Source organism: Macaca mulatta, chromosome 19, assembly GCF_049350105.2.
Source record: "Macaca mulatta isolate MMU2019108-1 chromosome 19, T2T-MMU8v2.0, whole genome shotgun sequence".
Taxonomy (NCBI): domain Eukaryota; kingdom Metazoa; phylum Chordata; class Mammalia; order Primates; family Cercopithecidae; genus Macaca; species Macaca mulatta.
The window spans coordinates 7,601,565-7,615,009 of record NC_133424.1 but is presented as its reverse complement, the minus strand read 5'-3'; the positions used below and the strand labels follow the sequence as shown (position 1 = coordinate 7,615,009).

Sequence of the window (13,445 nt, the reverse complement as noted above, 5' to 3'; positions counted from 1 at the left end):
ATTGTGGCTGGGAATGAGACCGCAGGTGGAGAATGCCTGGCACACAGTAGGTTCTCAATAAGTGCTACCCATTCTCAGAAGCTGCACTGCATTCACAAGGGATGAAACTTGGTGTCCCGGCCGGGCGCGGTAGCTCACACCCATAATCCCAGCACTTTGGGAGGCCGAGGTGGATGGACCACTTGAGGTCAGGAGTTCGAGACCAGCCTGGCCAACATGGCAAAACCCCGCCTCTACAGAAAATACAAAAAATTAGCTGGGCGTGGTGGTGTGCACCTGTAATCCCAGCTACTTGGGAGGCTGAGGCAGAATTGCTTGAACCCGGGCGGTGGAGTCTGCAGTGAGCTGAGATTACGCCACTGCACTCCAGCCTGGGCAACTGCGTAAGGCTGTCTCAAAAAGAAAAAAGAAAAAGAAAAGGAAACTTGGTATCCTTCTCCCTACCTGAGTCCCAAGCAGACACCCACTGACAATGATATAGGCCAACTTCCAGAAGGGGGCAGGGTTGACCCAAGGTGTGCCCAAGATCACCTTCCCGTCCTTGTTCCCTGTGTGGCCTGTAAGAAACGTGGTGTTAGATCCTTCCAGTCCCAGTATCTAAATCCTCTAATAAGGCACCGACTCCAGGAACTTTATGTAATTTCTTTTTTTTTTTTTTTTTTCCCATTTTCGTATAAAACAAAATGGCCGGAGCCGAGCGGCAGGAAGAAAAGATGTAAAACATGAGTATGTACATCAATGGTGGAACGATGGCAGAAGGCACAGCGGGTCCGTCCGGAGTGACAGGTGGAATTGGGTTGGGGATGGAGGGGGCAGCAGGTTACACAGGTCTCAGCCGAAGCCACGGGGTCAGAAATAAAGTGCATAGGTCCTGGGGCCCCCCGTGGCCCAGAAGCAGCAACCGACAGCCCCCCGTCTTCCCGCCTCTGGCAGGGTTCAATTGAGTGTGACTCGCAGGTAGGAGGTGGGCACGTAGCCCTCGCCTCCCTCTTTCCGCCTGACCCGGGTCCAGCCGTCCCCTTTGTCTTCTTCCATAAGACTGAGGTCTTCACCCTCGGCCATAGAGATGGTGCCCTCGCTGGACCCTGTGATGGGGGTGGGGGTGGGCCCAGATCTGCTTTAGGCAAATGTATTATTTTTATTTTTTATTTCTGAGACTGAGTCTCGTTCTGTCGCCCAGGCTGGAGTGCAATGGCGCGATCTCAGCTCCCTGCAACCTCCGCTTCCTGGGTTCAAGGGATTCTCCTGCCTCAGCCTCCTGAGTAGTTGGGATCACAGGCGTGTGCCACCGCACCTGGCTAATGTTTGTATTTTTAGTAGAGATGGGGTTTCAACATGTTCGCCAGACTGGTCTGGAATGCTTGACCTCAAGTGATCTGCCTGCCTCAGCCTCCCAAACTGCTGGGATTACAAGCCTGAGCCACCCGCCCAGCCCTGCTTTAGGCAAATTTAAACTGAACCTAGCTAGAGACACTGCCGCCCATCCCCGCCAAGCCCACTCTGGCCATTCTCACCTTCAAAGTGGTAGATGGCCACACAGTGACCTATGGGCGATGTGGGTTCCTCCTCGAAATCCTCATCAAACTCCGTGTAAATGGGGGTATCCTGGCTCTCTTCTGAGGGAGGCTCTTCAGAGCTGTTTGGGGAGAACTCGGCAGATAAAGACACGCCCCCCTGGGACCCTGGGAACAGACTCACTCTGGCGTCACCCCTCACCTCTCCTTGGTGTCTTGTGATCCGCTGTTGCTGCTGCTGTCTGGTGGGGCGCTAGCAGGGGGGTCGGGAGGCCGGGCGTGCCGGCTCAGGCTGTCTCCCCGGTTGCTAAGGACTCGACTTTCAGCTTCTGCCAGCCACGCCTGGGAGGAGGGGACGGCAAAATCGTGCCAGGGCAGAGCTCTGGGGTCAGCCCACTCTGGACTCAGAGGTTCCCTGACATCACCCACGCACAGCCAAGGCTGTGATGGAAAACAGTTGGAGACCCCCAGCTCCGAACACCTCCCCTATCCCCGACCCCCAGACCCCACCCCTACCCCCACCCGGCAGTGACTCAGCCAGGCACGCTGGCTCCCGCCACTCCCCAGGGTCTTTTCTGACCTCATACTTCTGCACGTCCAGTTTCAGCCGTTCGATGTTGCTCAGGGTTTCAGCGATCTGGGGCTCCAAGCTGGCAGGGTCTCCCATCTGGGGTGTCTTCTCATAGACATCCTTCATTTTCTTTAGGGCTTCCCTATGACAAGCGAGAGAGGCAGACAGGAAAACATAGCTCCTTGTGAGCTTTTTTGTTGCTGTTTTGTTTCGTTTGAGTCAGGGTCTTGCTCTGACTCCTTCCCCAGGCTGGTGTGCAGTGGTGCCATCATGGCTCACTGCAACCTTGACCTCCCGGGCTCAAGGAATACTCCTGCCTCAGTCTCCTGAGTAATTGGGACTACAGGCCCGCATCACCACACTCGCCTGATTTTTTTTTCAAAAATTTTTAGTAGAGATGGGGTCTGGCTATGTTGCCCAGGCTGGTCTCAAACTTCTGAGTTCAAGGGATCCTCCTGCCTCAGCCTCCCAAAGTGCTGGGATTAGAGGCATGAGTCACCAGGCTCCATGTGATTTAACAAGCAAAATACAGGAGTTTTGCATCAAGGAGCAAATAGCAAGGCATGACAATGGTTGAGGATGCAAATACTAGTGCCCGACTGCCTGGGTTCGAATCTCAGTTTGAGTATTTCCTAGTTGTGTGAGCTTGGCTTAAATCATTGAACCCCTGATGCTGTTTGCTTATCTTGGAAATGGAGATAATGATCCAACTATCTCATGTGGGTCATTGTGAGGATTAATACAATGCCTGATACCTAGTAAGTCCTCACTATTACTCATATACATATTGAGTACCTACTGCATACAGGTACTATTCTAAGCATCAAAAATATAACACTGGGCTGGCCACGGTGGCTCACATCTGTAATTCCAGCATTATTTTGGGAGGCTGAAGTGGAAGGATCACTTGAGGCCAGGAGTTCAAGACCAGCCTGGGCAACAGTGTGAGACCTGTCTCTAGTAAAAAATTAAAACAATTTAAAAAAATAAAAAAAAAACGAGGGGAAGGAGGCGGTGGGGAAAAAATAAATAAATATAACACTAAACAAAACAGGATCTTAAGTCTGCATGCAATCTCTCAGGAAAACTTGAGAATTCGAATAAATCCATGTACACTGTTTAGAATAGTGCCTAGAATACAGTAAGTGACTAATAAATACTGTTATCATTATCATTAGTTTCTCATCCGTCTCCTCTATGTCTGTACATACAGGTAGTCATGACTATAATAGACCTTTGGAAAAGACCAGATCTGAGCTCAACTTCCTTCCAGTTATTTTTTATCTTTTTCTGAGACACAGTCTCACTCTGTCGCCCAGGATGGAGTGCAGTGGCGCAATCTCGGCTTACTGCAACCTGCGCCTCCCGGGATCAAGTGACTCTTGTGCCTCAGCCTCCAGAGTAGCTGGGACTACAGGCGCACGCCACCATGCCTGGCTAATTTTTATATTTTTAGTAGAGACAGGATTTCCATACGTTGGCCAAGCTGGTCTCAAACTCCTGGCCTCAAGCCATCTGCCTGCCTTGGCCTCCCAAAGTGCTTGGATTACACGTGTAAGCCACACTGCACCTGGCCAACTTCATTTCCAGTTCTAATACCTGACCCATTTTACAGATGAAGAAACTGAGGAATTAAAAGGTGAAACAAGCTGCCCAAGACCTCAGAGATGAAGCTGGAAATCAAGTTCAGTTTGTCGTGACTCTAGAACATGCACCCTTAATCCCTCCACCGTAGAAACCCAGGAACTAGAGAGTTCTGAATGGAACTTTACACCAATAAAAGCCATTCTGTCCAAGAGGTTACATGCAAATGGCAAAATATAATTTGGCTGCCTGTTTGCAAGTGGCAAACGTCATTCCTATTATGTAACAGGACTGGGAAGAGGATTTTGTTGCTTGGAAAGAGTGAGTAAAGATTTTTTTTTTAATCTGGCAGATTTTTTTATTGTGAATATTTTAAGTGTTTGAGCTGTTAGATAACCATAGGCTGCTTTTTTTTTCTTTTAGCCAATTAATGTGGTGAGCTAGATGGATACATTTTTTGATATTGAACCATCTTTGCATTACTGGGATAAAACCCAACGAATGGTGGCTTTTTTCTTTTTTTTTTTTTTTTTGTTTTTAAAAAAATTTATTTGGGTTTTTCTTCTTCTTTTTTTTAAGAGATGGGGTTTTACTGTGTTGCCCAGGCTGGCCTTGAACTCCTAAGCTCAAGCGATCCTTCTACCAAGCCTCTCAAAGTGCTGGGCTTATAGGCATGAGCCACCACACTCGGCTAATGTATTATTACTATTATTATTTGAGGTAGAGATTCGCTGTATCACCCAGGCTGGAGTGCAGTGGCGCAATCTTAACTCACTGCAACCTCCACCTCCCAGGTTCAAGAAATTCTCCACCTCAGCCTCCCAAGTAGCTGGAATTACAGGCACGTGCCACTATGCCCAGATAGTTTTTGTATTTTTTTTGTTTGTTTTTTTGAGACGGAGTCTCGCTCTGTCACCCAGGATGGAGCGCAGTGGCGCAATCTTGGCTCACTGCAAGCTCCACCTCCCGGGTTCATGCCATTCTCCTGCCTCAGCCTCCCGAGTAGCTGGGACTACAAGTGTTCGCCACCACACCTGGCTAATTTTTGTATTTTTAGTAGAGACAGGGTTTCACCATGTTAGCCAGGATGGTCTTGATCTAGTTTTTGTATTTTTAGTAGAGACAAACCATTTAGTAGAGACCACCATGTTGGTCAGGCTGGTCTCAAACTCCTGACCTCAAGTGATCTACCCGCCTTGGCCTCCCAAAGTGATGTATTATTTTTTAAACACTGGATTTGCTTGGCTAGGATTTTGCATCTATTATCATAAATAAGGTAAAACGAGCCCTCGATTTTATCTTCTTGAATTCTTGGCCATTGATTTGGGAATCAGGATTCGTCAGCCTAAAGAGGCTGACAGCTTTCACTCTTTTTCTGTTTGCTGGAATGACTTGTATAAGACAAGAAGTAACTGTTTCTTTTTTTCTTTTTGAGACAGGGTCTCACTCTGACACCCAGGCTGAGGTGCAAGTGGTGCAATCACAGCTCACTGCAGTCTCAATTTCCCAGGCTTAAGCCATCCTCCCACCTCAGCCTCCCAAGTGGCTGGGACTATAGACACAAACCACCACACCCAGCTAATTTTTTTATTTTTGCTAGAAATGGGGTCTCTGTTACCCAGGCAGGTCTCAAGCTCCTAGGCTCAGGTGATCCTCCTGACTCAACCTCCCAAAATGCTGGGATTGCAGGCGTGAGCCACTGCACCTGGCCAAGAAGTAACTGTTTCTCGTAAGTGTGGTAGGAATCACCTGTAAAACTGTCAGGGCCTTGGGATTGTTGGGGAGATCTTTGAGTACCACTTAAATGTCATTCATTTACAGACCAGGGCACTGGCTCGTGCCTATAAGCCCAGCACTATGGGAGGCCAAGGCAGGCAGATCAACTGAGGCCAGGAGTTCAAGACCAGCTTGGCCAATATGGGGAAACCCCCGCCTCTACTAAAAATATAAAAATTAGCTGGGCGTGGTGGTGCATGCCTGTGGTCCTAGCTAATCAGCAGGCTGAGGCACAGGAATTGCTTGAACCTGGGATGTGGAGACTGCAGTGTGCTGAGATCATGGCATTGCACTCCAGCCTGGACAACAGGGTAAGACCCTGTCACAAAATAAAAATAAAATAGAATAAAATTAAAAAATAAATAAATAAATGGAAACCATCTACTATTTTATCATGTTCCTTGCCTGCCCTTCCCCACCCCACCACCTTACCTCTGGTCAACCTCCTTCTGAAGTTCACGACTGCGTTCTTCTAACTGCTGTTGAAGCCGCTTTCGCTGCTGCTCTGGGGGCAAATGGCTAAAATCCTCGGTCACCACTGTCTGCAAGGTGGGTAGAGGGCTGAATTTGGGATCAAGGAGTCTAGGCTGCCAGACTCTGCACCCTTCTGAGATATTTCACTTCCTTCCCCAGCCATGGTTCTTGGCAGCGAGGCCATGCACAAAGCAAAGCGGGTCTGGGTTGGGCAACCAGGGAAGAGGGGCCCAGCCAGCGGCAGGAAGCGAGCCCAGGGTCCCGCCACCCGCCGCTGGGCAGGCTAGGGCCACCACCTTCTCCTGCCCCGAGGCCTCACTTACCCCACGGCTGCCTCGAAGGCTGCGGAAGGATGCTAGCCTCGGTTTGACCGACTTACTGATCTCGCTCAGTATGGCCAAGGGGTCACGGCCGGAGCGGGGGGACGGGGGTCCGTTAGGCAATGCCGAGGGTACGGGACCCCCCAGGGGGGAGAGGGGTGGGGGGCGAGGCTACCGGAGGGGGCCGGGGAGGGGGATAGTTGAAGGGGTAGGGGGGTGTAGGAGGTAGAAAATGAGGACGAATGGACGGAGGAATGGATGCACGGATGGACGGATGGACGCGAAAAGAAAAAAGGAAAAACAAAATGGAGAAAGAAAAAAACGGTAAGAAAACCACAACTCAAGATACACAATCACACAGAGAAAACGCATGCAGGAGCGACACAAAAACATCTGGAAGGTGGCGGGGAGGACGTTAAACTGTAAGCCCAAAAGCCAGAACTCTCACACCCCCGGTATCTCCTAGGTCTCTGGAATGTTATGTCCGGGAGCAAGCATGGGTCCAGGAGGCAGGGAGGCCCATGTCTCTCTGTCCACTTAGCTTTCTGGGCTGACAGTCTAGAAGACGCATGCAGGAATCGAGGTCTCAGACAGGTGTGAGGCCACGGAGGACACAAAAGATAAACAAAAATAAAACCACAAGCTGAGAGGGAGTGGAAGGCAGGAAAATGAGAGGGGTTAGCGGCATCAGAGGTTTAAGCTCGGGGATCGCAGGTGGAAGTCAAGGAGAGGTATGAGAGTGTAAGTCAAGAGGGACCCAGAGTATAAATCAAAGGTATAAACCAAGGGTGCTAAGGTATATTAAAATCCAAAAACCCAAGAAACCAGGACGTGCAGGGCAGCTCCCGGAGTCCCATCAGCAGGATGGAGAGAGAAACTCGGGAAGTCCCCAGGGATGGTGTTACCAGCCCTCAGGCCAGCTCTGAATTCCACCAGCAGGTTTTCTCCCAGCATCCCGAGAAGCAGCAGACAAACGCCACAGACCTCCCCACCCTGCCCCCGCCTTCGCCTCGGGGGACTCCCAGGCCAAGCGGCCCGCCCGCCTTCCTTCCCTCCAGCCCGGGCTGGCAGCCAAGAGGAAAATTCCTGCCCGGGACTCGGCGTTCAGGCGGCTGGGGCTGACTCAACAGGGGCCCCGCTGTCCCCACCTCACTGTCCTTCTCCCCCACCATCCCAAGGGTCCCGGCCCCCACCTTGTTCTTCTTGCCAAAGGGCCAGCGCTTGGTGCGGATGCGGCCTGGGCCTCGGAGCTCCGGACGTCCTTCCGAGGGGGTGCCCAGACTGCTGTCCGAGGGTGCACGGTTCATGGGCTGGCTGAAGTCCTCGAATTCCACGTCGCCCGGGCGGGCAAAACCTGACTTGTGCAGCTCTATAAGGACTTGGGAGTCCTGGGGGAGGGGGACAGTGGATGAGTAGTCAAGTGACCAGCGTATGGGGACTTCCCTCCGCCCTTCCCATGACCCACTGGACCCAGACCAGGCACCCACGTTCTTGGGATCCACAGCATTTGCAGCCACCTTCATGCCCTCCAAGCACTTGGCGATGATGGGCACCACCTCCAGCTCGGCCTCCGACAGGAGCCCATACCCGGCACCCAGGCGGGTGGCCCTGCGTTCATCCATGTCTTGGAGCTTCTGTAGGGACGGGGACAAGGGTGGCTCAGGGGTGCTAACAGAGGGACTAGAAGCACAGTGATTCACTCTGCAAATATGATCGCACTCCACGCTGGCCCCAACCCCAAGCCAGTCTGGAGGGGAAGACAGAGTCAGGAAGAGAAGAGACTCCAGCCCAGTGTGGTTGGGGAGCGACACAGTGCCAGGGGGATCTCAGAGGGGGACGCCTGCCTAGGGGGTCAGCAAAGGCTTCTCAAAGGAGGAGACAAAGGAGCAGGGATTTGAAGAAAAAGCAGAACCAGCCCTGATACTTCCAGGGCCTGGGATGGGACAGAGAATGGAGCGCTAGATTGAAACAGGAGAGGGGAAATTCGAGACCTTTCAGAGAGGTTGTTAGAGGTGGAGCTTAAAATAATAAGTAGGAATTTCAAAAGGAAAGAAACCTTGCTTGAGCCCAGGGGTTCCAGGCTGCAGTGAGCTGGGATTGCGCCACTGCACTCCTGCCTGGGTGACAGAGCCAGGCCCCATCTTTCTATAGAAGTAAATAAACAAACAAGTAAAAGGCATGCCCAGCAGGAAGAACAGCTGATTAAAAGCACAGCTCGCTGTTATGATAGGTTTCTGATTCCCTTTCAATCTAGGGACTGGGACATTGCAGCTGGGGTTTTGACGAATGTGCAGGAGTTGGCTAACATTTGGGGGCTTTTGGGAAGGTAGGTCTGAGAACTGGGAGCACTCACATCAAATATCTGGGGCATCTGTGAAAAATAGAAGTGGGCTTGGTCTCGGTTGAAGCGCTGCAGTTGAGCTGCATATTCGTTTTTGCTTTCTTCGGCCATATGACTCCGAAGGTGGGCTTGCTGCTTGGCCTGAGGAATGAGGAGGTGGAAGGTACTACCAGGTTCTGGTCACGTCCCACCCGGACCCCCTAAGCTTGTCCCAGACCCCGCCACCCCCTCACACACCTTCTCCACGTCAGCCTTGGTGGCGTTGATATCCTGGTCTAGCCGTTCAGCCGTCTGGGCTGCCTTCTCTGCCTCCCGGCAGTCCCGCTCAAATTTACGCTTACTCTGTGTAGGGGACAGAACCAGAGTGAGGGAGCCACCCTCCCAAAGACAGCAGGGTGGGAAACCAAGGTTTCAGGGATTGTTGGGATGTCAACCAGTAAGTAGGGGACAAGGGCGTACTAGAAGCCTATGGGGCAGGGAAGGACCAGGTCTGACAAAGAGGGCAGGTCCCTGACTCCAGGATCTGCAACCCTGACCCCCGTGCCTCCGGGCCACAGTCACTGCCACCTCTGCAAACTCACATTCTCCAGCTGTTTGAAGCCGTTTTCCAGCTGCTGCTGGGCCCGCCGCCCTTCTTGGAAGTGCTACAGAAAGAAGAGCGATAAGGCTCGCCAGGGTTCCAGCAGGAGCCCTTCCCAAAACCTGAATCGGAGGGGAGTTCCTCACCATCTTCCTCTCCTGTTTCATCTCTTGTGAGTACTTGGTCAGCTCAAGACAGACACGGACACTGAGGTTCTCGGCCACCAACTCCCGCTGGCCTGCAAAGTCATTCACCTCCTGGAGAATCTGTACGAAGGACTGCTGCTGGCTGAATCTGGGGTAGGATGAGAATCGGGGAACAGGGAGTCAGGCCCCCCAAATAGGCTGATGCCCCAGGACGCACCTCCAGGTGGAAAAGGGTTAAGCCCCAAGAATTTAATCCTCGAAGCAATGACAAGTTGTGGTCCATATTCCTTAACCCCAACCTTTGAGTAGAATTTTTTTTTTTTTTTTTTTTTTTTTTTGAGACAGGGTCTTGCTGTCACCCAGGCTGCAGTGCAGTGGCATAATCGTGTCTCACTGCAGCCTCAAACTCCTGGGCTCAAGTGATCCTCCCACCTCAGCCTCCCAAATAGCTGGGACCACAGCCACACGCCACCATACCTGACTAATTTTTTTTTTTTTTTTTTTTTGAGATGAGGTCTCAAACTCCAATCCCCCCGAACTCCGCCTCTTCCCGCCTCACCCTCCCAAAGTGCTGGGAGTACAGGTGTGAGCCACTGCACTGGACCTCGAATGTATTTTGGAACACAGAATTTTCCAGTTTTTAAAGATGGTATACTGAGGTCAAGAGATCAAGACCATCCTGGCTAACACGGTGAAACCCTGTCTCTACTAAAATTATAAAAAATTAGCCGGGTATGGTGGCATGTGCCTGTAATCCCAGCTACTCAGGAGGCTGAGGCAGGAGAATTGCTTGAACCAGAGAGGCGGAGGTTGCAGCGAGCCAAGATTGTGCCACTGCACTCCAGCCTGGGTGACGGAGCGAGACTCTGTCTCAAAAAATATAAATAAATAAAATAAAGATGGTGTACAAGGCTTATACCATCTTTTATGCATCATTTCAGTGGGGTTGGGGACATCATTTTGTAATCAAACACCGTATCTTTTTTTTTTTTTTTTTTTTTTTGAGACAGTCTGTTGCCCAGGCTGAAGTGCAGTGGTGCGATCTCGGCTCACTGCAACCTCCACCTCCCGGGTTCAAGCGATTCTCATGCCTTAGCCTCCCGAGTAGCTGGGATTATAGGCACCCACCACAACACCTGGCTAATGTTTGTATTTTTAGAAGAGACAAGATTTCACCACATCGGCCAGGCTGGTCTTGAACTCCTGACCTCAAGTGATCCACCCGCCTAGGCCTCCCAAGGTGCTGGGATTACAGGTGTAAGCCACCGCGCCCAGCCCCTTTTTTTTTTTTTTTTTTTTTTTTTTTTACAATGAGAGGTGTTAACATTCACACTAAGTGGGATAAAAGTCAAAACTACAATTACCAGCCTGGCTAACATGGTGAAACCCTGTCTCTACTGAAAATATTAAAATTAGCTGGGCATGGTGGCAGGTGACTGTAATCCCAGCTACTAGGGAGGCTGAGGCAGGAGAATCACTTGAACCTGGGAGGCGGAAGTTTCCGTGAGCTGAGATGGCGCCACTGCACTCCAACCTGGGTGACAGAGTGAGCCTCTGTATTAAAAAAAAAAAAAAGAAAACAAAACTACAATTAACAAAAAGTTAGTTCAGGTCAGAGACTGCCACCAAACAAGTGACCAAAGCAACTTGATTTCCAGGGCTTTTTGGATTTTGGAATTGGGAACTCAAAGTAAAGTCAAATGCTCCTGACGGCATTTAATATGGACTGCACACCGTTTTAACACATTAACTCAGCTCGTGTTCATGCAAGACCTACAAAGCTGGAGGAATCGTCATCATCCCATTTTACAGATGAGAAAAAGAGAGGCGCAAAACTTTAAGTCATCTGCCCAAAGTTACTGGTTTTGTAACTGCTGGGGCCTTTGTATTTAACAGTTAAGGAAAATAGTGGCAGAAACCCTGAATCACAAGCCCAAGGCAATTCATCTACATAGTAGTGGACTCAGGATTCCAACCTAGATAATCCCGCATCTTTCATCCTTGCTCTCACCTCTAGAGGGGGAAGTGAGAGGAGCGGTGTGGGGTGTCCCAGCTGAGGGAGGGGAAGTGAGACCCACGCACCGCCCTCCCCCACCAATCTAGCCCTGCAGCCCCTCTCCAACCTTACTTGGACTCGGGATCATCCTTGGCAGGTCTCTTGGGCAGATATTTTTTCACCAGGCTCCTAAGGGGAGACAGAGGTAGGAGGGCTGAGCCCGCAGTCCTCCCACCGCTCCCCCTCGCCCCAGGCGCGTCCTCCGTAGCGTCCACCCCAGGGTCTCACCGCAGTTGTTTGGCGTAAGCCTGTTCCACTTCGGTGCGTTCTTTCACGAACTTTACGTATCTGTCCAACAGGTCCAGCCCCCACTGCGTGTGGCGCTCGAGCACCTCGAACTGATCCTGACAGGGGACATGGTGGGGGAGGAGGAGAGAGGAGCCGGGGTCACGATCTTGGGACCCCACAGCCCGCCGACCAGACTCCCAGGGAGCTCCAAGGCTCTGCGTTCCTAGGAGTGGCTTCCCGGCGCCGCCCCGGCGTGGCGCGGGGGGAGGCAGGAAACTGGCGGGAACCCCCTCCCCTTCCCGGGAAGGGCCGGAGAACAGCGCCCAGGGCCCAGCCACCCCGGCCGGGAGACAGGGGTCTCCGACATAGGACCGCCAAGAGGGGCGTGGAAGGGGACAGGGCCACTCCCCCAGCTCGGGCTCCCCTAATCCCCCCGGATTCCGGAAAATCCGGCCGGCCCGGCGTGAGTCAAGGCCAGAGGGGCAGGGTTCCTCGCAGATTGGGGGCCCCTGAGTGGCCAGGGGGCAGGCACCAGGTTCCCTGAATCTCCTTGCTTCCCGGGATCCCCCAATGGGTGACTCAATTTCCCCCACTGACCCCACTACACATCCAAAAGAAATCGCAGAGTTGGAGGAGGGAGTGGCGGTCTGGTTACCCCCGCTGCACTGAGAACTCAGGGATTCCACCACCCCCAGGAAGGGGAGGGGTCAGAGGTCCGGCTAGGATAGGGGGAAATTTCTGGGGCTTCCAGGGCTGAGGTTATAGGCGACCAGGGGGCGATCCCGCCCTGGGCCTGGGGAAGCCAGGGAGGGGGATTAGGCCGAGCTTAGCATCCCCCTTCCCCTCCATGAGCGTCCCCAGCCCCTAGGTGTTGATTAAAGGCGAGGGAAAGGGCGGTCAGGACTTCTAGGTCCCACGTGGGTGGGGATGAGGGTGACCAGAGGGTCCCCTCCCCCCTCCCAGCCGGACAGGCGGACGACGGGCAGGGACCCAGGGGCCGTAAGATAAGCCGCCTGCCCGGCCAGGGAGCCCAAAATAGGTGACCTCTCCCAGCCGCCCCGGCCGGGCCCCAGGATTCCTTCTGCCCGCCTCACTCGCAACTCTGTGCCTCAGTTTCCCCATGCCGGTTCGGCAAAGTTGCCCTTCGCCCCTGAGCGTGCTGAGACTCCCAGATACACTCCGAGAGAGGGCGGAGGGTGGAGGGCGGGGACCCAGGGGTTGGTGGAAGGGAAAGGCGCGGAGCCCCCTCTAAGATACACTGGGGACAAAAGGGGGGTACCTGGACCCCAGCAAAGGGGAACTTAGAGGCGGGCCGATTGGACTTACCCACAGCTCAGTGCCCCAATCCATGCTGCTCCCGCCGCCACCGCCGCCGCCGCAGCCACCACCGCACCCGGTCCCCGCCGCCCGCCGCCCTCCGCCCTCCGCCCTCCCCGGGGAGACTCAGCCGAGGGCGGTGCGCCTGGCCCCGCCCCACCCCGCCCCGGCCCACCCCAGACCCTTCCACGCCCCTCTGCACGCTGTGCCACGCCCCCACCCGCATGGAGCCCTAGTCCTGCGCTTCGGGGGCGGGGCCCAACGGACGCTCCGCCCCCTTTTAAAGAAACGTTGCCACTCAACTCCGCTGGACCCCTTAAAGAACCCCCACCCATTTTTCCAAATCCCCGGGGTCCCTCTCGTCCTCTCATCTTCCTTCCCCACTCCAAACGGTTCTTCCTATCTCCTTTTCCCCTTTCCCCGCAATTATTCCTTAAAGGGCCAAGATGCTAAAACCCCAAACTCAATAAGTCCTTCCTCAACCCCGTTGCAGGGGCAACCTGAGGTCACCCCGTTCTTGCGAGCCGGCCCGGCTCCA

At 53.1% G+C, this 13,445-nt stretch overlaps 1 protein-coding gene across 6 annotated transcripts; it reads right to left on the bottom strand.

Moving 5' to 3' along the window:
- Positions 1-631: 631 nt before the first annotated feature.
- TRIP10 (thyroid hormone receptor interactor 10) lies at positions 632-13,070 on the bottom strand. 6 transcript variants are annotated; one of them, XM_077979625.1, is made up of 15 exons: positions 12,917-13,070; positions 11,591-11,706; positions 11,435-11,491; positions 9,307-9,454; positions 9,162-9,224; positions 8,818-8,922; positions 8,593-8,721; positions 7,727-7,873; positions 7,433-7,627; positions 6,243-6,410; positions 5,878-5,987; positions 2,095-2,227; positions 1,717-1,856; positions 1,515-1,636; positions 632-1,114 (listed from the first exon to the last, which is right to left on the bottom strand). In XM_077979625.1, the coding sequence occupies exons 1-15, from the start codon at positions 12,938-12,940 to the stop codon at positions 633-635; spliced, it is 2,139 nt and encodes a 712-aa protein (XP_077835751.1). In that variant the 5' UTR covers positions 12,941-13,070; the 3' UTR covers position 632. The 6 variants fall into 6 exon arrangements, with proteins under 6 accessions (XP_077835751.1, XP_028695291.1, XP_014978124.1 ...); XM_028839458.2 differs by having other exon boundaries at positions 632-1,085; XM_015122638.3 differs by lacking the exon at positions 12,917-13,070 and adding an exon at positions 12,188-12,260 and having other exon boundaries at positions 632-1,085.
- Between the last annotated feature and the right edge of the window lie 375 nt (positions 13,071-13,445).

What these genes read in the sequence shown, in the direction of transcription:
- TRIP10 (XM_077979625.1), bottom strand. Translation starts at nt 12,940, where the DNA reads ATGGATTGGGGCACTGAGCTGTGG. An exon ending in CCTTTGGCAAGAAGAACAAG is followed by an intron (nt 6,411 to 7,432) that starts GTGGGGGCCGGG and finishes CCCCTCCGGTAG; the next exon opens with CCTCGCCCCCCACCCCTCTC. An exon ending in TCACAAGACACCAAGGAGAG is followed by an intron (nt 1,637 to 1,716) that starts GTGAGGGGTGAC and finishes CTCCCCAAACAG; the next exon opens with CTCTGAAGAGCCTCCCTCAG.